The 26,733-nt window shown below is 33.8% G+C and overlaps 1 protein-coding gene across 3 annotated transcripts in view; it reads right to left on the bottom strand.

The window, feature by feature from the left end:
• The window catches only part of SOS2 (SOS Ras/Rho guanine nucleotide exchange factor 2), an 83,203-nt gene that overhangs the window by 10,308 nt on the left and 46,162 nt on the right, over positions 1–26,733 (bottom strand). For 2 of the 3 annotated variants that reach the window (XM_044231874.1, XM_044231875.1), the window contains 13 exons: positions 23,037–23,164; positions 21,863–22,518; positions 21,375–21,456; positions 20,587–20,709; positions 19,028–19,131; positions 16,401–16,623; positions 12,420–12,539; positions 12,095–12,257; positions 8,628–8,745; positions 7,474–7,646; positions 4,180–4,296; positions 2,725–2,986; positions 2,144–2,185 (listed from right to left, as the gene is read on the bottom strand). In XM_044231874.1, coding sequence (XP_044087809.1) covers positions 2,144–2,185; positions 2,725–2,986; positions 4,180–4,296; positions 7,474–7,646; positions 8,628–8,745; positions 12,095–12,257; positions 12,420–12,539; positions 16,401–16,623; positions 19,028–19,131; positions 20,587–20,709; positions 21,375–21,456; positions 21,863–22,518; positions 23,037–23,164 — 2,311 coding nt within the window. Of the gene's footprint in view, positions 1–2,143; positions 2,186–2,724; positions 2,987–4,179; positions 4,297–7,473; positions 7,647–8,627; positions 8,746–12,094; positions 12,258–12,419; positions 12,540–16,400; positions 16,624–19,027; positions 19,132–20,586; positions 20,710–21,374; positions 21,457–21,862; positions 22,519–23,036; positions 23,165–26,733 lie in introns of those variants that run through there. The other variant, XM_044231876.1, reaches the window with a different exon arrangement.

Here is a 26,733-nt window from a genome sequence, read left to right as displayed (position 1 = left end):
GAAGCAGATACTTAAAACTCAAGAGATGGAAGCCCCATTTTGAGATTCTTGAATTGCCCTGCTAGCTTGTGAAACAGAGGTGGCTACTTGCTCTGGCTAGTGTGAGAAACAGAATTCTATTTCATTTAAGGTTTTGTATTTTGGGGTCCCTTTGGTACAGCAAGTATACTCTAGTTTTAAAAAAAGAATTGAAACTACAAGGTAAGTGACAGAGGATTTCTATTTTGTTCACTGCCATATTTCTTGTACCTAGAATAGTGCCTGCACATATGAGACATTTAAAAACTATGCATGAACAATTTATGAGTGAATGACACTGGACTTCTAAACAGCAAGTATGAAAGCAAGAAGACCATAGGAAAATACCTTCAAAATTCTTAGTGAAAAGGAATTATAATTCTATACCCCATCAAACTATTAACAATTAAACACATTAAATACATTTTCAGAAATACAAAAGTTTAAAAACTTTTATATGTCTATCCTTTCTCACGTAGCTACTGGAGAATGTGCCTCTACCAAAATAAGGGAGATATCAAGGAAGGAGACAAGGAGTACAAAAAAACAAGGATCCAAACACAGGAAAGAAGTGAAAGATTTCTAGGATGACAACAAAAAAAGTTCTAGGATGAAGCTGGTTGAGAGGCCAAGAGAGCAACCAGTCTAAACTGGAGCAGAACCACAGGGCACCAGGAAGGAAGTTTCCAAGTTAAACAGCAAAACAAAAATCCTGACAACTGTCCTGAGTGGTCTGACCTTATGGAAAACTGCTGAGAAAGGGTGTGAGAAGACTGAGCAATAGATGTTTGAAAAACCAACCAACAAACAAAAACACCTAAGCATTAAAGACTTTCTCATTAACTTCATAAAACAGAGCTGTACAAGAAAAGAAACATAATTATAGTATACGCTACCTGACTTAATAGTGAGTAATATTTTCCCAAAATGTGACAAGTATATTAGGCAGAATAAAGGGCAGAATTCTCATCTACTGTAATAGCAAATCAGTAAAAACTGTCTAAAATTAATGATTCAAAAGAGAGAAAAGTACACAAACACCATTTAAAAATGTGGAAGTGTCACTGGGGAACAAGAAAAGATGTGGGGAGACATGGGGTAAGGAACTGTTATCAATTTCATTTTCAGTGTTTAGTACTATTAGCCTTTTAAACTGTATGCATGTATCACTTTGATAAAAATTTAAATATTAAGATACAGAATTATAAACATTTAAAAGACTAACCTTACTTTTCTCATTAGACAGGAACTCTCATGTTACTACCTAAATTATATACACTTTAATGTGATAGAAGCAAAAGTCATCCAGATTGGGGGGAATTATTCCTGAAGCTTCTCTGTACCTTTCTGGGGGGTGGTGGTGGTGGTGGCTGTTGTTTTTAAAGATTTTACTTAATTATTTGAGAGAGTGAGAAAGAGAGCGCACAAGCCGGGGAATGCGTTGGCGGGGGAAGGGAAAGAAAGAAGCAGACTCCTAGCTGAGCAGGGAGCCCGACCCTTGGCTTGTTCCCAGGACCGTAAAATCATGATCTAAGCAGCAGAAGGCAGACGTTTAACAAACTGAGCCACCCAGGTGCCCCTGGGTTGTTTTAAACAAATGATTGCAGAAAGAATGGTGACAGCATTTATGTCATATATTATGAAATAAATGAGAATGGCAGAATAGTGTTTTACTAAAATAACTGCTTTAAGTAAGATCATATGAAGAAACAAGTGATCAAGGGCTGTCTGGGAACCTGATAAACATTTAAGTATATAATCCACATGGGAAAATGAATTGGGATGGGAAAGAGGAGAGGCAACTGATATGAAATCACTGTTGATTATGTGCCAATCTATATTCTGGGTGTGCGACATCGTTATCTCATTTGATCCTTAACAGGGTTGGAGATGCTAAGTAATTTGTTCAAGGTCACACAGCCCCTAGATCATTGATAGGCTATAAAATGATGAAAACTATAGTAAAGTTTAAACAGTATTCAGTTGTAAGCAAGTAACACTATTTATTTATAAGAATTTCATTCATTTTTAAAAAAAATTTTAATGTTGCTAAAACCCAAATACTCATATACAGATTTAATCAACTTGATTAATTTCATTAGAATTGACTCAAATTCTTACTTACTTGAATGTGGCAAGAGGACTGGAGCAAAAATGCTATTGCTGCCTATTGGAATGAGAAAAATTAATTTGAAAAGAAAGGTGGTACGTAAGGTTTTACTTTTAAAATATTTTTGCATTAAATAACAAATATAGTAACACAGAGAGTACAGAATTTTATCATTCTCTATTGACACGTTAGTTTTAAAAGAAATGAACCCAGAATGCTACCTTTGTAGAGGGAATGTTTTTCCTTTCTTAGCATAAGTAGTTCCCTCTTTATCAAAGTCTCTTTTTAAATTTCCTTCATGAAACGTATCTGCTTGTTTTCTTACTCTGTCACTCCCTTTAGAGCAATAATGTGGGGCCCAATAGGTACTAAACAAATCTTTATTTAATGAATACATTAGAAAATAAGATGCATAAATAATGCACAAATGATGCTTTTAATCCCTTGTGTTAATCATTATTTTTACATTTAAATGCCATTTTCCACACTATCTACAGTTTAATTAAAGGAATCTACAGTTTAATTAAAATGATGAGAAGAATTATCTGAAACATTAAGATTCCTTTTTTATCAAATGGTTTACATCAAATACATACCACAGGAACTATTGAGATCCACATCTAAAAACACACTAAGGTCTGAAGAAGCAGACACTGGTGGAGTAGAGGGTGTATTTGGAGAGGTTGGTGCTGACACAGTTGATTCAAGATCAGTTTCAGCAATCCGACTAAAGCTCATTTTACATGGTTCTCTTTCTAATGGTGTTGGATGACCTCGTAAAGTGCCTGAGGTAGAGCCATGTCGGCCTGTATTAGGCCGTATTCCAGGAGATTTTAAAGAGAAAGTTGATTTCCTAGGCTACAAAAAGCAAACATAACTACCATTACTAATTTGCATGGATTTCATTTTTATGGTTTAACACTACTTTATTAATTCTTAGCATACAGTTAAGAGAGTACAATAAAATCTCAATCTGCAAGCATGTCGGGGATTTGACTGGCTTAATACAAGTAAACACCTTTTCATACTGCAGAAATAAAATTCTTGAAAATCTGTGTGAAAACTTGTTCCTCCCCAAACACTTGAACCTGAACTTCTTCAAATCACTGGTATCAATTTTACATACATTTACCGTGGACATAATATATACAACATATTACGTTAGGTACATCAAGGGGGAAAAAAAAAGGCTTTTTTTTTTTTTTTTCTTCCTAATAGTAAATGACCAACCCCCACAATATTACTTTCAAGTTTTTGGAGAAAACTGCTATCATTGTCTCCCACCCTCCACCTCCGTACCTCTTTTTAAAATCTCACAGCGGTAACCAAATGAAAATGGAACTCAGATTCAGATAACTTGAGGTAAAATCTCCAGGGTGCTAATATCTAGCTTTGCAGCCTTAAAAGAGTTATTTAACAACCTTGAGCCTCAGTTTTTGTTTGTAAAATGAGAATAAGATCTATGTCATAAAATTGTTGTGGAGATGAGGTAACATCTTGCTGCTTGACTCGAAGTAGGTATTATAAGCGTTCGAATTCCTCCCACATCTTGCTTTCTGTTCAACTACTTAAAACTGGTCTTCCCCTACCTCTGTTGCCACTGCAAACCCAAGAATAACTAGAAACTGTAGTAGCAAATTTTAGCATAAAGAACATTCCAGTGGTGACCATGGACTACGGTGCTCTAATGACAGGAATCATGGTCAGTCAGGCTAAAAGAACCATGAGACACTTGCTTACTCCTTTTTCCAGGTCTTTTCATTTCCTGGTCATTTATAGCTCTCACTTTCTCACAACTTCCCACCTTATACTAGGAAGGCTTAAAAACTGACAGATAAAGAAGTGCTATAAAGGATAAACCAGATTTAACCAAAAGGCTAATAACATTGCCTCCCACAGTATATATTGCTTTAGAAATAGTATAGTACTGCAAAACAAAGGACTGAAAAATAGCTATTCAAATAAATTCGAATTTTAATGGTAATAGGTTACTAAACATTGAAGATAATATTGTTTTAAAAAATTTTTTCCCAAAAATGTAATGAACTTACAAATCGAGGTGGCTGTTTGCAATTTCGGGGTTCAATTTCTAGTGACTTGTTGAACAAATAATCTGTAAACTCCTTTTCAGAAGCATTTCCCATGGGGTTAAGGTTTTCAAAGAATCTCTGGAATTAGACAAATTTCCATAAGTACATGTTTTAGATCTTATTGGAACATGTATTTCAGCAGCTTAAAACAAAAAAAAATCAGTAAATTAAGAGATCATAATGTCTGAGAGTTCACAAGAATTGCTGATTCCAATCTCTCTACTTTCAAATAAAGTTGTACACTTTCTACGGGAGTTGTATATTTTGTCTTCATTTTCTATTAAGGAGATGGACAGATTTTCATTTATTACCATCTTAATGGCTCAGTATCCCACAGTTAACATTTTTCCTACTCATTGTAACAAAGTAATTATCACCAGTAAGCTATCAAAAGTGTTTAGAACAGAATTATAGTTATAACTCACAATGAGACTTTTTTTAAAAAAGATTTTATTTTTAAGTAATCACTACACCCAATGTGGGGCTCGAACTTACAACCCTAAAATCAAAAGTCACATGCTCCATCAACTGAGCCAGCCACATGCTCCAGAATGACATTTTTTAAAAAAAGATTTTATTTATTTATTTGTCAGAGAGAAAGAGAGAGAGAGAGAGCACACAAGCAGGCAGAGAAGAAGGCAGAGGCTGAGAGAGAAGCAGGCTCCCTGCTGAGCAAGGAGCCCATGTGGGACTCAATCCCAAAACCCCAGGATCATTGAGCCGAAGGCAGCGGCTTAACCCACTGAGCCACCCAGGCGTTCCCAGAAAGACACTTTTTTTTTTTTTTTAAGATTTTAATTTATTTAACAGAGAGACAGATCACAAGTAGGCAGAGAGAGAGAGAGGGAAGCAGGCTCCCCACTGAGCAGAGAGCCTGATGCGGGGCTCAATCCCAGGACCTCAGGATCATGACCTGAGCTGAAGGCAGAGGTTTTAACCTACTGAGCCACCCAGGCGCCCCCAGAATGACACTTTTGATAATCAGAAAAAAACCAGAGACAAGATGGATTAAGTTCTACTCAAAAGTGATTTCGAGAGAACAATTATAAATTTATTTGTGCTAACCTCTAGTAAAATAATCTTTCTGTCTTTATAAAAAAATTTTTTTTCTAACCTTGTATTTGAGTTTTTAGATAGAAAATTTAGATGCTTTAGCAAAGAGTAAAAAGAAATATAAATAGTAATCTCACCAACCAGAGATCTATTAACATTTTACTCTTAGAATATTGTTCCAGTGTTATTATATATATATTATATATATATATAATATCCAGTAATATTCCAGTGCATATGAATATATGCATATATATGTATCTTCATTTTCTGGGTTTATTTTGCAATACTGGAGCCATACCAGTTATCTTTAACCTTTTTTTAGTTGATAACTCAGTATTTTTCCATGTGGCTTACTTATTTTATAAGTACAAACTTAAGCTCTATAGTCTTTAATCATATTATGTTCCAGAATTTATCTCACCAATCACCATATAGGCAGTTATCTATCCACAGCAGTGCTTTCTAATTCTTTGTATTACAATATGAGTAATTATTATTAGCTCCTTGTGCATAAATTTTTCTGTACATTTATGATTATTTCCTCAGAAAAATTTCTTAGAAGCAAATTACTGGATTTAACCTTATTTAACTTTGAAGTGGTTTAAGAAATATATATATAAATAAGTACTGGGCTTTCACTTTAACAGTAGGCAAAATGAGTTTCAAAATTTCTGACATAAAATTCTCCCACATTTCAGGCATTCTGCCAATGTCAAGAAAATTGAACTACTCCTTTTAACAGTATTCAAACAGCATGTTCTTATATTCAGGTTAGCCAAATTAAATCATATGAACCAATAGTAATTTAAAGACTTCTATAAAGTTATAATAGCAGTGTTCTTGCTTTTCTCATCCTTTGCTCTATTCTTTAATACTATTTATTAGTTTAGTTAACTATGGCTTGAAAAGTAAATGCCCCCACACTGCCATAAAGCATTATTTAATGCTTTAAATGATGGGAGAAGGTCTAGAACAGATCACAAAAACCTTTTAGAAGTTACTGAGATATGAATGTTAGAAGTACTATTTCAAATATACCCAACTATAATTTAACATGATTTCTTGGGAAAATATATATTATAAACTTTAAGCTTCAAGAGTATATTTCTTTAGATCTATGAAATTCAATATCACAAAGGGCTGGCCCCATGATGAGGGAAGAGAATGAAATATGGGACCACCAGCAGCTTGTCACCATTTTTAGAGCTGTCTATATTTTCATAACAGTGTAGTTTAAGTCATTCTTTCTTAGGACTTTAGTGTATTTTGTTTTGAAGTAGGAACAAAGAATAGTTACCATCCCACAACTTAGGAAATTGGGAGTCATGGTGCCCATTTTCGCTTAATATGCCTGACCTGCACACTAAGCCTGAAAGTTGAACACAATTTTTAATGTGACAGGTGAACTTTTTCTGATAGCTACTATGTACTGAATTTCAAAAAAGTATAACAAAATAAAATTCACTTAACATAAACATAGTATCATAATCTACTATGATTTAGAAGGTATCCCACATCTTACAGTACACAGAATCAGTGTTATAAACTAGTGATCAAAATAGATTATCAATTGATAGAATGTTAAAAAAATGATTTTTTGCTAAGCATATACATCTATACATATACACAAATACATATTATATAAAACCAACCTCTTTCCCTATTTAAACCCAGTATTTTTATGAAGAAATTAATTATTTAATGTTACATTGGCACATATAAAATTTGGCACATATAAAATATCTAAATAGCTAACCAATGACAGTACTAGTAGTGGATTTTCTTTTTACTACATGGACATCAGAGAGTTTCATTCCAATTTGTCATTCATTTTTTGAAAGTATTACTTGACCAGCTGCACAAAGTAGTAATACTCTCACGAAAAAAGTCCCTAATAATATATATTTTTAAAGATTTTATTTTTTGAAAATCTCTACACCCAACATGGGGCCCAAACTTACCACCCTGAGAACAAGAGTCATACACTCTACAGACTGGCACCCCCGTTCCTAGTAATATTCGTAACTGCAGACTGTTAGCACAGAATATCTAATATTTACCACTTCTATCTAGTGATAATTAACTTACTGTATTATTTTTATAGTAAAATAAGTAGCATAAGTGTGGTTATGATATTTCTTACAGATTGCAGAGAATTTAACATGTTCTCTTTTAAAGATAAGCAAAGAAAATATTTACCCTCATTTCTGGTTCTATCCGTAAACAGTAAGGTTGATTCTGATACTGCTGAATTTCTCCCGTAATTTCAGCTACTTTCCTCCTCTTACTGAAATTGATTAAATCTTTCCCTTTCTTTTTTAAAAAATCATTATTCCCTTCTTCAGTTTTCAGAATATTTGTTAAATATATTCCTAGTAAAAAAGAGTATTTGAAGAAAAGTTATAAAATCTGTTACTTAATCAATCATTTGAAAAAAAAACAACTGATCTAGTGAAGTTGAAAGACATTCTATAATCCAGCAATTTTACCCCTAAAATGTTGTTAAGTCTGATGGGCTTATTAATTAATTTTACATTAGGAATTTTTTAACATTTAAAGAATTTAAAATAAAAAGAAAATTAGGGCTTAGAAAAGGCTTAATTTATTCCTTACCCTAACAGCCTAAAATAAGAGCGGATTCATTCACAAAGTCTGTGTTAAATCTGCTCTAACCATTTTAATATTTGATTATAAATATTTAATGACAATGATCTTAACTAATGATCAACAGATTAATTATAAGCCAATTCTGGTGATAAGACTATAAATTCTCTGTTTTCCCCAAGCCCATAATTTAGATAGAAAAATAACTATTCCTCACTCTGGGACAGGAAGAAAGGTTTCAGCTCCTTCTTCATATGTAATTATGGATTCACTTAAATCAGTAGCTCTCAACTGGGGGCAATTTTGTCCCTTAAGGAATACTTGGGATTGTCCGGAAATATTTTTGGTTAACACAACCAGTGGGTTGTGTGTCTGTGTACACAGGCATGCATGTTTGAATGTTCAAAATTCCTAAGTTGAAATACTAATGCCCAATGTGATAGTATTAGAAGGTGGGATGCTTCGGAGGTGCTTAAATCCTGACGGTGCAGCCCTTATGAATGGAATCAGTACTCTTACAGAAAGACCCCACAGAGCTCCTTACAACAACTCTACAAAGATATAATTATTATAACCTCTGTTTTAAAGATAAGGAAACAGAGACTTCATTATTTATCAATATGAACAGTTAATAAGAGTAGATATGCTCAGATATAAAAATCAGAACCATCTGCTTTTAAAGGCTGGTCTCTTTTGGCTACAACAAACTACCTCAAAATATAAATATAAATCCATGTTCAGTAACTTACCAAAAAAAGGCACACAAGGTGGATTGATTGACTTAAGTTTTACTAGGTATTTTTTAAAGTGATCTTGACTTAATTCCACAGCGTCATCCAAAATTCTCCTTTTTCTTTCCTGCAATGCCTTTAAAATATATAAATTGAGTATAACTTGTCCTTTTACAATTCAATCACATTTTATGAACACAGAGCTTGGAATTCTATAAAATTTTGCAAATATGTGAAAAATAATTTTTTAAATTAAAGATGAGAAGTATTCCTTTCTGTACTTGCCTGAAATGATTTATCTATAAACTTAAAACTTAAAAACTTCATTTTTTTTCTAATATAAATTAGAGGAGTAAGAAATAAAAAAATTCTTCCTCGAGATCTTATTAGTTATAATTCTGATTGGCCAGAATTTCAAATCATAGCTATAGGAGAAAAATATAATCCTAAAGCATTCAAATATATTTCCACTGAAAGGTCTTTTGAGGCTAAGGGTAAGGAGAAAGCTGTGGAAGGGAGAGAAAAATTGAACAAAAATTTAGTAAACCAAATAAGCAGAATCATTCCTTTTATATTTATTCTATTTTTTGTTCGAAATTAATTACTTTATTTTTTACCTAGTTAGGTGTTTACATACACACACACAGACACACACATAAATCCACAGCAAACAATGCACTGATGGAAAACTGTCTAATGTATTTCCTTTAATTTAAGGAAAAAGCAAAGGGGATTAAACCCTAACTTTTATTCAGTACTCTACAGAAGTCTTAACTAGCATGAACAAGAAAAATAAAGAAAATCAAAGAAAAACTGTCAGTATTCACAGAGGATATAATTATCTGTGGAAAAAAACCAATAAATCTACATGTGGAGTGCTAATGAGAGCATTTAGCATTGTTGATTGATATAAACCCAATCAGCAAAGATCAACTGCATTTCTACATATCATCAATAAAGAAAACAAGATCTTTAAAAAAATTCTAATATAAATCTAACAAAAGAGGTATGAGCTCATCATCAAGAAAACCATAAAACTTTGTATTAAATTAATAAATAAAGGGAGAGACATACATGTTCGTGGTTTGGAAGACTCACTGTAAAATTGTCAGTGCTCCACCAACTGAACCAAAGCAATTTATAGAACCAATGCAATTCCTATCAAACTTTCAATAAATGTATGGAAGCAACTGGCTAGCCATATGGAACAAAACATGAAATTAAACTCCAACATCACTCCATACATTTTTCAAAACTTATTTCCAGCTGGATTAAGGAATGAACGTGAAAGACAAAACATTAAGATAATAGAGAAAGACACTAAACAGCACAAATAACAGGACAAAATAAATTTGATTACAGTAAGAACTTTTGTTCATCAAAAGATAGAAAAAAAGATGAAAATAGAAGCTTCAATCTGGGAAGAGACATTTACAATACATATAACTGACAAAGGATTAAAATCCACTATATAAGAGAACTCACAGAGATTCATAAGAAAAACTCAACAATGCAAAAAAAAATTTCTATAAGAAGAAATATAAAAAACCAATAAACATTTAAAAACAGGTTCAAGCTCATTATAAATCAGGGGTTTATAAACCAAAACCACAAGATTGGAAAATGATAAGAACTGACAATATCAAGTACTGGTGAGAAGGTAAAATAACTAGAACTCATACATTTCTGGTGGGAGTATAAACTGGTACAATTATTTGGGAAAACAATCTAGCATTATCTAGTAAAGCTGCAGATACCCATAACCTATTATCTAGTAGTTCTACTTCTAGGTAAATGACTTAGAGAAATTTGTGCACTAGGATATATGTAGAAAATGTTCATGGTACTATTACTGATAATAATCCTACACTGGAAACAGTCTAAATGGCCATTAACTAGTAAATAAATAAATAAATTTTGCTAAGTTTATTCTTATAATATGATACAGCTATGAAAAAAAGTGAATGATAGCAGTAAGAAGCAACCTGAATGAATTTTAGGAAGATAATATTGAATGAAAAAAGTGTTTGAAGAATTATATTCATATGTAATTAAGAAACACACAAAATGAAATAGTACATTGTTTAGAGATACAAATAAGTAAAACTACAGAAAAAAAGTGGAATAATAAGGACAAAATTCAGAATGATAGTTGAAGGCATGAGGATGGAGATGGAATGGGGAGGTGTTCTTTAACCAGGTATACAGGTGTTCTTTGTATTTTTATTCTTTTTGCCTTATACATATTTTATAAATATTGTTCTGTACCCAGGATTTTAAAAAACTAAAACTTAACCTTTTAAAATAAATATACTACTTTAGAGTTTTCAAAATCTATTAAACAGATTAATATTTAGCAATATTCAACTGTTAATATCCTTCATATATAAAAAGTTCACACAAAGCAATAAAATGCAAACACTCAAATAGAAAAATACATACATGAAAGCAGCTTGCCTTTCTAATCATAAAGAAGCAATGTTAAAAAAAGTATTATCTTCTCAATGCTCATGCAATTTTAGTAACATGTTTAGGGTTTGTTCTGTTTTTATGTTACATAAAAAAGAAATCATATTATATTCATTATTCTGAAGTTTTTTTATGGATTTTCCCCTAAAAATCATAAATATTATTTTAAGACATACATATAGATCCTATTCACTTTTTTTCTATAGCTGAACAATATTCTACACTACAGGTATAAAACAACATATTTAGTCATTCTATTTAGGGACATACTGGTTGCTTCTAGTTTTCTGCTACTCCAATTAATACTGCAGAAACAACATCTTTGTACATTAACTTTATAGTCTGGCACTTTTATTTCTGGGCGCAAGAGTATGTGTATTTTAATTTTAACATATACTTTCTGTATCTTTTGAATTTTCTATAACAAACACTAAACATATACTATTATATAATTAAAAATTTTTCATTTTAGAAAGACTTCTCTCCATGTTACTCCTTCTTTTGACTATATGTTGATTAATTTCTACATTTATATTTAAAATATCATTTATTTCAAACAATCAGTGTGCCACTGGAAAAATCCAATTGAAACTTCGTAACATTTAGGTAAACATTTTTTTTTAAAAGATTTTATTTATTTATTTGACAGAGATCACAAGTAGGCAGAGAGGCAGGCAGCGAGTGAGGAGGAAGCAGGCTACCTGCTGAGCAGAGAGCCCGATTGGGGTGGGAGAGGGGGCTTGATCCCAGGACCCTGAGATCAGGACCTGAGCAGAAGGCAGAGGCTTTAACCCACTGAGCCACCCAGGTGCCCCCTAGGTAAACATATTAAACAGAGTCACAAGTCCCACATTCTTTGATGGATTCCAGATATACTAGTGTATATTGATATATTTAAGGGAATAAGATGATTTGTGAAGGATTTACTGAAAAAGATTGGTTGGTAGAAGCAATTTATTTTATCATCAATTGTATCTCTCCCCCAAAAAGATGAAATATTTAAGCCTAAAACTTACCTCAAAAGTATGGTCTAGTCTGTATACTGACACTGAATTTACTGCACTGACTATCTCCAATACACCATTGAAATTATTCAAATCTTGAAAAACCTGAAGAATTTCTATAATTCTACTTAGTATTGCCACCCGTTCCTCAAAATTTTCTGCTTCCACAATGCACCTAGACAAAAACAAAAAACAAAAACAAAAAAGCATGGCTTAATAGGCAATTTCCTCACCTCACGCAGAAAAGAATACATATATTTTTAGCAAGAATTTAAGCTTATAGATGACTTAATATTATAGCTGTAAAAAGTAATAAGGCAGAAAAATAAACACTTACTTTTCAAACCATAGAGTGAGATTTGTGGTATGGCGGATCATTTTTAATAAATTTGGAGAATTTATTTCTTTATCTTCTTTGGTCCATACACTCCCTACTAGTTCAGAAGGTTGGACTTTCCTGTGGAATAAAAAAATCATGCAACTTAACCTACAAAGGATTAGTATCAAAATTATTTAAAGATCTTTAAATACTCAGTAAAATAAAGACAACACAAAAGATAAATGGAGGAACACATGAACAGGTTTAAATCACAGAGGACTGAACCCAAATAGTCACATAAACACAAAAAAAAATTTTGTCTCTTATTCGGGGAGAAGAACATTAAACCACAATGAAATCCCATTTTACTCCTGTCTAACAGAAGTCTAATAGTACCAAGTGGGTAAAGATGTGTAGAATCTCTCCAACACTGATATCCAAGTAAAAACTGAAACAACCACTTTGTAAAGTAATTAAGCAATATCTCATATAACTGAAGATATACAAACTAGATCCCCCTAAAAGTCTATCTAGATATATACTTAAGCTTTACCAGGTTATAAGAAAATATTTGTAAGAATACTCAGTGAAGCAGTCATTATTTGCAAGACTGAAAAACCACAAATAACCTAGGCTGGATAAATTATGGAACATTCATATAATGGAACACCACAGTAATTAAAATAAGCAAACCAGGGGCACCTGGGTGGCTCAGTGGGTTAAACCTCTGCCTTCAGCTCAGGTCATGATCCCAGGGTCCTGGGATCAAGCCACATCGGGCTCCCTACTCGGCAGAGAGCCTGCTTCCCCCCTCTCTGTCTGCCCCTCTGCCTACTTGTGCTCAAAAAATAAATAAATAAATAAAATCTTAAAAAAAAAAAAAAAAAAGCAAACCAGAGCTATATTCATCAACTTAAATGCCAGAACAATGTAAGTGCAAAACATGTTGTACAATGACACATAAGTATAAACTATCTTAAAACCTGCAAAACAGGGGCACCGGGGTGGCTCAGTGGGTTAAAGCCTCTGCCTTCGGCTCAGGTCATGATCCCAGGGTCCTGGGATCAAGCCCAGCACTGGGCTCTCTGCTCAGCAGGGAGCCTGCTTCCTCCTCTCTCTCTGCCTGTCTCTCTGCCTGCTTGTGATCTCTGTCAAATAAATAAATAAAATCTTAAAAAAAAAAAAAAACCTGCAAAACAATGCTATATATTGTTTATCAATATTATATGTGTATAAGTTATAAAGACATACATAGGAATAATAAACACCAAATACAGGAGAGTGGTTATTGGGAGAAAGAAGAACAGAATTGGGAAAAATTAGTTGAAGGATTTCAATTGTATCTGTAAGGCTTTTGCTGTTGATGGGACCTCATTATATAATTTTCTACATTTTTTTAAATGGCTGAATTATTCAGTAAGAAATTTGACAGAGGAGCAAGTTAAATTACTGTATATAGTGAGCCAGGATTACATAATTTTAAAAATTGGCCAGTATCCTATGGTCTTGACTATTAATTTAAAAAAAAGTTTTTAATCAGTAGATTTGAATACAAAAGGGACCTTGTTAACAGTTTTAAAAGTAAGTTTTCTTGGGCTGTTCTACAGTTAAATCAGAAATTCAGGGGCGCCTGGGTGGCTCAGTCGTTAGAGGAGTCTGCCTGCCTTCGGCTCGGGTCGTAATCTGCTCGCGTCCTGGGATCGAGCTCCGCATCAGGCTCTCTGCTCAGTGGGAAGCCTGCTTCTCCCTCTCCCACTCCCTCTGCTTGTGTTCCCTCTCTCACTGTGTATCTCTCTGTCAAATAAATAAAATCTTTAAAAAAAAAAAAAGAAATTCAGTTTACAGTGTCAATGTTCCTCTTCTTCCATAATATACATCTCACTTAACAAAGGTATTTTCTATGTGCTGAAAGCAGGTCCACATTGACTTAAGTGGTTTCTTTTTCTGATATCTACTCCTTTAACAGTCACTCAATGAGGAAAAATGTGATTCAGTACTTTTTTATTTTTTAACTCAAGTAGCAAGTCCCTTCATTCCTACCTTTCACAAATTCCACAATATAAACAAAAACCACCTGAACTCCAAATTACCTAAAATACAACATGACACTCTGAATTAGGTGTTTACAACTGCTGACATGTGTGCTCATTTCTGAATGGCACAGCCAAGGCAAACAAGAGGCCCAATTCTAAAGAATGGCAAATTTTTTTTATCTCTGCTGCCTTCCTATATTTCCATTAGCACTAAACTTTGTATATTCTTACTTTTCCCCTTAAAAAAAAATGGCTGCCAATCAAGATAACTTCTTAAAGGTATTTGTATTGTAGAAAGGGCTCCTGAATGCAGAAAATTTTTTGATGAAATGACAATGGTGAGAAGTCATTTTTTGACAGGGTGGGGAGAGGTGGCTGTTACCTGCAAGGATAGTGGTTTAAAAAAAGGTAACAGAGGACAAAGCTGATAAAGCAAGCTGAAAGGATAGAGGACTGCAGTTAGAAAGAAACGAGAGGGCGCCTGGGTGGCTCAGTGGGTTAAGCCACTGCCTTCGGCTCAGGTCATGCAGGGTCCTGGGATTGAGTCCCACATCGGGCTCTCTGCTCAGCGGGGGGCCTGCTTCCCTTCCTCTCTATCTGCCTGCTTCTCTGCCTACTTGTGATCTCTGTCTGTCAAATAAATAAATAAAATATTTAAAAAAAAATAAAAATAAAAAAAAAGAAAGAAATGAGAGATGCTTGAATTAGTTATTTTGAAATAAGAATGATTGGGAGTGATAACAAGATTTGAAATATAACCTTAAGAGGTGTCAGATTTGGAGTGCAGAATGACATTGGAAGTCATGAAACCATGCAACTATAAAGGTTAGGTTGGGAATGGGTAATCTGCATGGATACAATGTAATGGCAAGAAATGTTTTACAAGAAAAGACAGACGATGGGATACAGATAAAAGTAAATTGTCAAGTGCATTTCTTTCTTTCTTAAAGATTTTATTTATCTGGGGCACCTGGGTTACTCAGTTATTAAGCATCTGCCTTCGGCTCAGGTCATGATCCCAGGGTCCTGGGATTGGCCCCAAATCGGGCTTTCTGCACGGCGGGAGGCCTGCTTCTCCCTCTCCCACTCCCCCTGCTTCTGTTCCCTCTCTTGCTATGTCTCTCTCTGTCAAATAAATAGATAAAATCTTAAAAAAAAAAAAAAAAAGATTTTATCTATTTATTTGAGAGAGAGAGAGAGTGCACAGAGGCAGGGGAGGGGAAAGCAGACTCCCGACTGAGCAGGGAGCCCAACAAGGGACTCAATTCCAGGACCTGGGGATCACAACCCAAGCTGAAAGCAGATACCAAACTGAGCCGCCCTGCACCCCTAGCCAAGCACATTTCGATCTAATGAGTCTCATAAATGAAAGAAAAGTTCAGAAGTTTTAAGTATGATTTATCATCACACTACTTCAGAAATAACTTTTCTTTGAAGTTACTTTGACTTCAAATAGCTGAAGTACTTAAGACTTCTTTAAAAAAAATAAAGAAATCTTCATTTTTTCTAAGAATTTTGTTATTCATTTGCCTAGCAAACCTAACCCAGTCAAGCTCCAAATTAAATTTTTGATTACTCAGAATCTGAAAAAAAAAAATAAAGAAAGCCTGTCTCTCTCAATATTCTATTTACTCAGCTACCTTCAAGAGCCTACAAAACAATCTAAAACAATCTGAGGAAGTATTAGGAGGAAGACCTGGGTGATTGCCTAAAAGGTAGCATTAGTGTCTATCACTCACCATGTGAAAGACTGCTAGTACCTATTTTAGGCCTAAATAGCAATATAAGACTTTTTTCCTGTAGGACAGATTGTAGTTAAAAACGGTGCTATGAGCTTTCCTCCAAGCCCACAAGAATAAATGAGGCACTTTTAAGTATTCATAAATAATTTGCAAAATGTTCTGAAAACAGAGGTATAGTTTAAGATTCTTGAAAACAGAGCAGCAAATAAACATTAACTGTCTACCTATAGAGATCAGATTCCAAAAGTGTCAGTTGACGTGCAATTTCTATTGGATGAAGTGTCATGAGATCAAAGGTTTCAAACTGTCCTGGTCGGCTGATATGCCATTCAATTGGTGGAGGTGGACTTTCAAAGGTAATATTATGGCTTATTCCATTTGCCTGAGCTTGTTTCTTTCTCTTGATGATCTTAGCAATTGACTCTACCCATTTCTTCATAGCTTTCCCTAGAAAAGAACACAAACAAAAATACCTTTTACTTGACAGACATTAACTGCAAATCTTTGTATAATCTTTCATCTTTACCCAGCTTCAACAATTACCAACTTATGGCAAATTTTTGCTTCACTTAATGTCACTCATGCCCTCCTTCCATTCCCTATGTTATTTTTCTTTCAAAAATTCAAAAATATTTTGAAAGAAATAACATAGGGAGCTTGGCTGGCTCAGTCAGAAGAGCATGTGACTCCTGATCTTGGATTTGTGAGTTTGAGCCCCATGTTTGGGCTACTGGAGATGACTTAAAATAAATAAACCTGAAATAAATATGTCATTTCATTCATATTTAAGTATGTGTCTAAAAATTAAAGACTTTTTAAAATGACAAAACCATTATCATATATAAAAATGACAGTAAATTCTTAAAAATCATCAAATATCTAATTAGTGTTCAGATTTCCCTGATTCTCTCATAAATGTTTTCTAATAGTTGGCCTGTCTGAAATAGGGTCTGAACGAGTTCTACAAATTGCAGTCAATGTCTCAAGTCTCCTTTAATCTATAGGCTCTCCTTTTCTCTCTTATTTTTCCTTGCAATTTACTCATTAAAATGGAATCATTCGCCTTGTGGTATTTCCCAAGTCTGAATTTTTCCAATACTATTCCTGTAGTGTAATTTGCATTACTTCTCTGTCCGGTTTTTTCTGTAAATCAGATACATACAGACGTGATCTGATTCAGGATCAATTTTTTGACATGAATACTTGTAAATATTTCTAACAGCAGCCATATAATGTCCAGTTACATCTTTGTAATATTACTAGGAGGCTGAAAAATAGTTATATTCTAGTTCTATCATTCCTTCTTCATTTATTAGTTAAAATACATTTATAAAAAGAAACTTTCCCTCAGGGCACCTGATGGCTCAATTGGTTAAGCAGCCTACTCTTGATTTCGGCCCAGGTCATGATCTCAGGGTCCTGGGATGGAGCCCTACCTAGGGCTCCGCACTGAGTGGGGAGTCTCCTTTAGGATTCTCTCTCTGCCCTTCCTCCCTGCATGTGCTCTCTCTAAAATAAGTAAGTCTAAAAAAAAAAAAGAAAGAAAGAAAGAATGAAACTACTTGGTTATGCTGTGGTATAACTTATTTAAGAAAAACCTCTAGACATTAACATAACCATTTACTTGCTTTATCCTAATACATATTTGTATTTTAGAAATTACTTAGATCATATATAGTCCAGCATCTTCATTAAGAATATAAAACAAAAAATTTGTTACCATAAACAATTTCAAGGCAAACATGATAAAAATGTATCTTAAACATATCAAAGTTGAGGCAAAGGAATCAAATACTCTATTTTAAGTAAAATTCCCCTTAAGTAAGAGCAAGCAGATGAGATAAGTTAGGCTTGAAGTATTCTTTTTTTTTTTTTAAGATTTTATTCATTTATTTGACAGAGAGAGATTACAAGTAGGCAGAGAGGCAGGCAGAGAGAGAGAGGAGGAAGCAGGCTCCCTGCTGAGCAGAGAGCCCGATGCGGGACTCGATCCCAGGACCCTGAGATCATGACCTGAGCCGAAGGCAGCGGCTTAACCCACTGAGCCACCCAGGCGCCCCAGGCTTGAAGTATTCTTACTTAATGCCTTATCCTGTCAGATAAATGTTCTTGATTCAATAATATACACTTGTTTAAATGTTCATGGCCGAGAGTTTCATTTCATGGGCTGTGTGCTAAAATTTTAGGTAAGAAACTCTTATCTTTCAGGTGCAAAAAATATACCAAAAACTTCTGCAAGAGAGGTAAATATTATTTTTAAAGATTTTATTTATTTATTTAGAGGGAGATAAATAGCATGAGCAGGGGAAGGGGCAGAGGGAGAGGGAAAGAGAATCTCAAGCAGACTCTGTGCTGAGCTGAGCACCAAGCCTGATGCCAGCCAGATCTCACAACTCTGAGATCATGACCTGAGTGAGCCAAAACCAAGAGTCGGATTCTTAATCAACAGAGTCACACAAGTGCCCTAAAGTAAATGTTATTTTTCAAAGCTGTTAACCATTCAAAACTAAAGAGAAGGATTAAGGAGAATAAGAAAACAGGTACTACTGCACATATATTAAAATAGTTGAAAGAATGGCCACCTTGAGATGAGATAAAATTTTAAATGTATTAAGATTATTAAAGAAGACTGATGACTTCTTTTAAAAAAAGATTCTCCTAAAAACTTGAAAAGGCAAGGTTCTAAGACTTCAGGTGGTTCTAACATACGTGAGTTCCTTTGAGTCTATAAATCATACCAAATGTTATTTTAGTTGTTTAAAAATAACAGTTTAGCTTCTTAAAAGTCACACAAATTTAAAACTAAGCTGATGTGCAACATAAGATTCAATCAAACCTTTAAATAATATACCTCTTACACTTGAAATGAAGGATTCCAGTCTTTCAAGCAATTCCAAATCTCTTTCAAAGTCATAAAAATGGTGTTCAACCCAGTGCCGAAACACATTTAAGATCCTGAAAAAATGTAAAGAAACACAATTTAGTGAGACGTAAGCCTTCAATTATACTTCTTTCATTTCTCTAATACCATGGTAACAACTTTATATATAAGGGCCAATATAACACTCGGTCTCTAATTTGTATTTAATTAAAACCTAAGCACTTCAATGATGTAAAGCAGGTCTTCGGATTAATTTATTGTTTTAAAATTATATTTTAGGGGTGCCTGGGTGGCTCAGTCGGTTAAGCATTTGACTCCTGATTTCAGCTCAGGTCATGATCTCAGGATCCTGGGATCAAGCCAGTGTCGTGCTCCACGCCCAACACAGAGTCTGCCTATCTCCCTCTCCTGCTGCATCTTCCCCCATGTGCGCATGTGTTCTCTCTAAAATAAATAAATAAATATTTTTTAAAAAAGTTTAATCTGAGTGTGGGGGAGTACAAATTCACTGTAGCTAGTACAAAAAAGTTACTCCTTTATTGCTGAGGGGTAAATAAGATCATCTCCCTTTTTTAATTAAAAAGGTTTTTTAAAAATACCATCTTACACAAAGAACGACACGTTAAAAGTTTTGGCTCAGACACATACAGCTGGGAGCGCTATCATTCCACTAAAACTGCATTTATTTGTGGCAATTATCCTGAAAAATAAGTAACATGCTCAGTTCCAAAGCTGCAATTTGTTAGTTAACAAAAATCAAGGCACTTTCGTATTTGCAAAGAAAAAATTTAGATCATGTACAATTAGGGACTGTAAAGACTAATCAAAGGAGCCTCCAATTTTCACTGCTCAGTGTAAGAAAAAAACAACACTGACTTGGGAAACCAGACAGATACAGGTTTGAATCCTGTCCTGCTGCTCTCTCTGTATAACCTATTTCAAATTACTTTATCTTGCTAAGTTTCAAGTTCCTCAGCTATAAAGTAGTAACTCCTGTGAGGATGAAAGAAAATTGATAAAATACTTAGGCATACAGTAAGTACCTAACAACTAGCAGCTGCTATTATCAAATACATGTTTAGAAATTACTGATTTTTTTAGATGAGTGAGTAAAAGCCTATATATTTTGGGAGAGAACAGTAGGGAAAGAGTTAAAATTCCATAAATATTATAAACTATGAAAAAGCCCAGGATTACTAGATGATCACAAAGGGGTTGGGATGGGCAAGGTTGAGAGGAGGCACACTCACATGGAATTTCACAATTTTTACTTAATAGGTATCCTGGTCTGTAAGCACAATGTGTCGCATGCCAGAGGTATCTGATGCAAATAACACAGTATCATTTTAATAATTAAATTTCTTCAGGACATTTAAGAGTAATTTCACACTGAAATTTGGAAGTTTAATTTAACTACTATGAAGTCTAACAACAATACCTCTATCCGAATTAAGAGATAAGAACTTATATGTGTTAACTATATAATGAAAATTGAATGGTACACAAAATAAATAATATTCAGGCCAAACCTAAGTTGTACTGGTTGGACATATTCCTTGCGAAACCTTTTAAGGTCTGCACTGACGGGCTGTTCGCCTTTCTCTATGGCCAATTTATCTGCTTCAGTGGGTTCTGGCTCTGGAATTTCAAATCTAAGAAGAAAAGAAGGAAAATCAGAGAAATTTTTTGTTGTTCATACACAAATGAAAAGGATTTCAAATACAACAGAAAAATTATTTTAATTAAGCAACCTTCCTTCCTACCATTTATGTGAAAAGTTACTGATAAACTTCCTTTCAAGTGTTACATACTGGGTCGCCTGGGTGGCTCAGTGGGTTGAGTCTGCCTTCAGCTTCGGTCATGATCACAGGCTCCTGGGATAGAGTCCTGCATTGGGCTCCCTCCTCAGCAGGAACTCTGCTTCTCTCTCTCTCTCTCTACCCCTCCCCCTGCTTGTGCTCTCTCTCTCAAACAAATAAAATCTTCTAAAAAAATTTTTAAAAATAAAGTGCCAAGTTAAAAAAGTCTTTTAAGGAAGTGTTTTTTTGAACAAAAAAACATTAAGATACATACTTTAAAATTGGGTCTTTTTGATTACCACTATAAACATTGCTAAAATCAGAAGAGACCTCTGTTATAAACAGAGATTTTAATGAGCATGTTGTTTGAAGAGAATAGTAATACTACTAATTTAATGTCAAATAAATTATGTTCAAAAACAAGTTGAGCACATGCTCGGTACCCACCACTTTACAAGGAACAAAATAGTTAACTTATTATGAAATGTTAATGTAAGTAAAATAAATATTTTTCTTACCGTTCTATCAGTAAGCTTAGCAATTCCTGTGGTTTACAAAATGAACGGTATGTAGTAAGAAAAGTACGAACAAAATTGGGATCTGAAAAGACAGAGTATAAAACAGTTTGTATGTTCAATTCAGTTTCATTAATCCAAAGTAGCATATTTTGAAGGCCTTCCTTTTTCTTTTTTCTGGTTCCTCCCACCATGGTCTTCCTGTACTCATGGTATTTCTTGATAAATGAGGATTGTTTTCTGATTCAAGATTCATAAAATTTTTGTGAATATCTAATAATTAATGAAGCTAACATATTATATTTTAGGAATATTTAGTTAGTTTAGTTTAGAAATATATAATATTTAGTTACTCTTTTGATTCTGTAGAATTCTTTTTATATTTCAGAGAAAATCCATTTTTTCCATTCCTCAAGCATTTTTGAACATCCCTGAAAAGCTTTACATTCTCAGCCCTCAGTAGGTAAGCACTTGTAATGAGTTTCACATACCTGCATACATATGATATGTTAACCTTTCAATTAATTTCACTACAGTTCCTCCTTTAATAATGGGGATTCCACTTCTACTTTGCAGGTTGTCTTCAAAAACAATGTTTTCCTCAGAGTCTTTTACCACAAAACGATACACGTCAGGACTTGGTAATCTCAGTGGCTGCTCATTTTCTTCTTTCAATAACACTGAATCTAGCATTCGATCTAGTGTACTACGATAGTGAAGAGAAATAAGTGCGGCCATCCAATTATTTTTCTCTTCAGCAGACTTAGCAGCAAATATTATGCTGTTTTCATCTTTGGACACCAACTCAAAAGCATTTTTGTACTCACAAGTATCATCTTTATCACATATTTGTATTTTCCTCATGACAAATTTTTCTTTTAATCTGTACTCTGCACTACTGTAACCTGGAAGGCGTGACTGACTATGATTGGGCTTACAGCTGATCATTAAGCCATCAAAGAGAAAAATATGTCGTTCATGTTTAGCACCAATTCGTGTCAAGGGACCTTCCATAATGAATTCATTACAACATTGTCCAATATCTTTGCCTTCCCATCCGTCTATGTTTTTCTGAATTTCATTCATTTTTTTAATAGCCAGATGCTTGCTTCTTAACTGACGATTATAAAAAGGGCAAACAGGATCCCTAAAAAGAAAAAAAAAAATTAAGATAAATTTAGCTTTTTCAATGGCTAAGCAACCCAAATTTAATTGTAAAACTACCTCAAATCAAGTGATAAAACCACTAAATAACCAAACATCAGATTTTGTACACAGCATTTATTTTCTTCTACTATCTTTGCCACAACTGATACATGCCTCAGCTACAGTACTGTGAAAGAGAAGTACTAGACTCTGCATTTCATTTCAAATGTCATACGAACTAAAATGACCAAGAATCCTAAACTCTATAATATATAAATATTAGATTTATCTTTTAAAATTTTATTACATATATCTAAACAATAAGACAATGCCAATTTTCCACAACTTAAAGACCAAATGAGAAATGTAGGAGTATAACTTTCAAGAATATAAGTATCACTACAAATAACACTTCTTTAGAAAATGAAGCATCAAAAAAAAAAAAAAAAAGAAAAGAAAACGAGGCATGAATGAATGAAATATATTGAAGCATTCATATTTTCAACAGTATGGAATTACCCAGGTCGGCGTCTAGGTGAATACTGCTTGTAAATTCGGTCCATACTACCTTGGAGATTCATAAGAGCAGTAATAGCTTGGTTCAAACATTCTCTGTCTTCCTGATCTTCACTACATGCTTTCAATTGCTAAGAAAAACAAACAAAAATTAAACCTGCATTGCTCAATTCCCTCCCATTCTTGTAGAGGAAACAGCAACAACTATTATAAACTCTAAATGAATTTTAAATATACTTAATAAAACCAGTTATAATTTATTTAATTATGTATACCTGATGTATACCTTATACCTTATGTATACCTGATCTCTCAAAACCATATGTAAATATAATACAGATATAAAGCACTATTACCACAGCAATCAGAAAAAAAAAGCAACTGTGAAAACCATTTGGACATTTTCCAGACATACAAAAATAGTTTAAAATACGAAAAACATGAACCTTACAAGTTGCTTTTGTTAATAACTACAAATGAGATAAACACACAAATTATTTCATATTCTCTAATGATTAAGTTCTTAAGTTTCAAAAATGCCAAAAGCTTGTTTATCTTTGCTATACAATATAATCAAGTATGCCAACTTTAGCACCCAATCCATCATCAACTTTTCTGCAAACAGCATCTATGAGATTCAACTGGTACTTTTTTACAACGTAAAATTCAACCATTGTAGTCAATATCAAGAAACCACAAAAGTTAATATTCTAGCTCATTAACCCATAGAAATAAGGCTTACAAATTATATTATTAGTTCTAACAACTCTGGTTCTACTAGATTTATCCAAAATTTCTCTTCTCTCTCACTCTCAAAGTGGAAGAAAATTTACCTTAGGATAAATAATTCAGATTGGATGATGCTTCAGTGTTTCAATTTGACAGGAGAAGTAAAAGTGGAGAATTATATAGATACTATATACAGATTATATAGATACAAAATATATTTATGCAAGAATATGGAAAACTTATAATCTTTCTGAATATTTTTTCCTTCTGAAAATTGATAAAAATTTAAATCTATTTTATGATTTTAAACTACCTTACTAGAAATTTTGTGATAAATTTTTCTTATATTCCAAGAACAGTCTGAAAACCATTCAGCAATGATACCCTTTCCTCAGCATGGAACTGAATAAATACTGTTTGAGTTCTAGGTCCATTACTTTTTTTTTTAAGCTTATTTATTTTTTAGTAATCTGTACAGCCAACATGGAGCTCAATCTCACCATTCCAAGATCAAAAGTTGCATATTCTTCTGACTGAGCCAGTCAAGCTCCCCTAGGTCCATTACTTTTCATGTATATGTCCTAGAAATTATTCTCTAGAGCACAGAGCCATCTGATATTTTTTGAGATAAATGTAGAAGTCTTGCTATCACAAGATCAGCAATTTAATAATTTAAGTGACTATCATTAGAAGTAAAATTTAATCTCTAGATTAAGAAATAAAAAATTGAAAGGATGAAGGGAAAATAGGCAAAATACCAAAAGAAGTTTGGAAAAGGATGAGTGCTTGGGTCATTCTGACTTGAAAAGGTGAAAATTCACCTTCAAAGGTGAACATTTGACTCATAATTTTTTTTCAGTTATTTTACTGCTTTAAAGATTTCTTACAAATTCTTCTCAACTCTATTCTAAAATATTTCCTTGTAAATATGGATATTGATGATACAAAATGCTTCTAGGATTATTTATTTCTTTATTTATTTTTACTGCTTTTGTTGATCCAAATTTCAAACTATCTCTCATAGTAAGATTCTACCAAAATGAGAAATGCCTTTTTTTTTTTTTTTTTTTTTTTAAAGAGAGAGATAGTGAGGGTGCCTAGGTGGCTCCGTCGGTTAAGAGACAGATAGTGTGTGTGTGAGAGAGAGAGAATGCATGAGAGTGGGTGTGAATGGAAGAGGGAGACAGAGAATCTTAAGCAGTCTCCAAGCCTGGTGTGGAGCCTAACAAGGGTTTTGATCTCACAACCCTGAGATCACAACCTGAGCCAACATCAAGAGTCAATACTTAACCAACTGAGCCACCCAGGCACTCCAAGAGCTGCTTTTTTATTTAGGTGTTTGAGGATAGACTATAGAAATTTAGTCTATTTGGTCTTAAGACTGTTCAAACTCGGGGCGCCTGGGTGGCTCAGTGGGTTAAAGCCTCTGCCTTGGGCTCAGGTCATGATCCCAGGGTCCTGGGATCGAGCCCTGCATGGGGCTCTCTGCTCTGTGGGGAGCCTGCTAACTCCTCTCTCTCTCTCTCTGCCTGCCTCTCTGCCTACTTGTGATCTCTGTCAAATAAATAAATAAAATATTTTTTAAAAAAAGACTGTTCAAACTCTTACACACAAATGGCCATGTCATTTCTAAATGTCCATGTGATAGTTAAAGGTTGCCAAGGAATGAGAAAAAAAAGGTTATTTCAGGATTATTTAAAGAATAGGGTTTCCTAGTGATCAAAGTAGGTAAAGCAGTGGCTCTGCCATAATCTTAGTCTACTAATTTGCTTAACATTTCCTGAATTTTTAGAAACATCAGATAAATAAATAACCAAGTTAACGGTCTATAGACAATTGAAAGAATGTATTCTCAACATCTTGTATTGACATAGAAATGACCACACTGAACTACCGGCAAACAAGCCATGCTTTCACATCCCTATCGTTTTCCACACATCTGTCTCTGGCCTTCCTTATTCCCCTGGCCAGTTAGCCTCTATGACAGCTCAAACACCTCCTCTCTCTGAAACTCTTCCTTTTTCTTCCCACTTAAAATTTTTTTCTTTTGAAATATCAAATTTATATAAAGGTTATGAAAATACAAATAACTCCTGTATACCACAAGTCACCAACTTTAAACATTTTGCTACATATGCTTCATTAGTCCGTGCATTGAGTATATGTGCACCGCTTTTTCCCCTGAACTATTTGAGAGTAGTTTGTGATGCTATCCCCTTTCAGTTCCTTGCTGAGGAAAGAGAACCACTGCTACAAAACTTTGAGATTATTTCTGGAATACGAGGAAAACTCAAGTGATACACAAATTACTTTCAAATAGTATCATTCCCCTTCTCTCCTTTAATATATCAGCAGGGCATCTTAGAGCAAAGATACTCTTTCATGGTACAGTGATCAACTTCAAGAGATTTAATACTGATGTTCTATTATCTAATTTTTTGCATATCCAATTTTGTCAAATGTCCCAATAATGTCCTTTAGAGTAATTTTCCCTCCAACACAGGATACAGTCATGTTTTCACTGGCTTTCTTTTTTTCAGTTTTATTAAGATATAATTGACATACAGCATTACATAAGTTTACGGTGCACAACATAACGACCTGATTGACATAGGTTGTGATTTATTGTCTCTTTTAATCTGCAATAGTTCCTCAGCATTTGTCTTTCATTGCTCTCCAAAATAAATGACATACACACATACACACACCAGAATAGCAGGATAAATCCCAAAATACCCAACATCCATATTTAATTTTTTCATACTTCCTAGACAGGGTTAGTTACTCATGCCTCAGCGATTCCACAGTACTGTACTTCTTAGACAATTATTACATTTATTTGCTGCAATTATCTAATATGCATCTTCTTCACTATGCCATGAACTCTTTAAAGTCTGGCATAGGTTTTACTCATTTTTAGTATAGTACCTGCACGGTAGATACCCAAAAGTAGTAAGAATGAATGACTGTT

The sequence above is a fragment of the Neovison vison genome, chromosome 13, assembly GCF_020171115.1.
Source record: "Neovison vison isolate M4711 chromosome 13, ASM_NN_V1, whole genome shotgun sequence".
Lineage (NCBI taxonomy): Eukaryota > Metazoa > Chordata > Mammalia > Carnivora > Mustelidae > Neogale > Neogale vison.
Note: the sequence above shows the minus strand (reverse complement) of the source record. Positions and strands in the feature narration are given on the sequence as shown.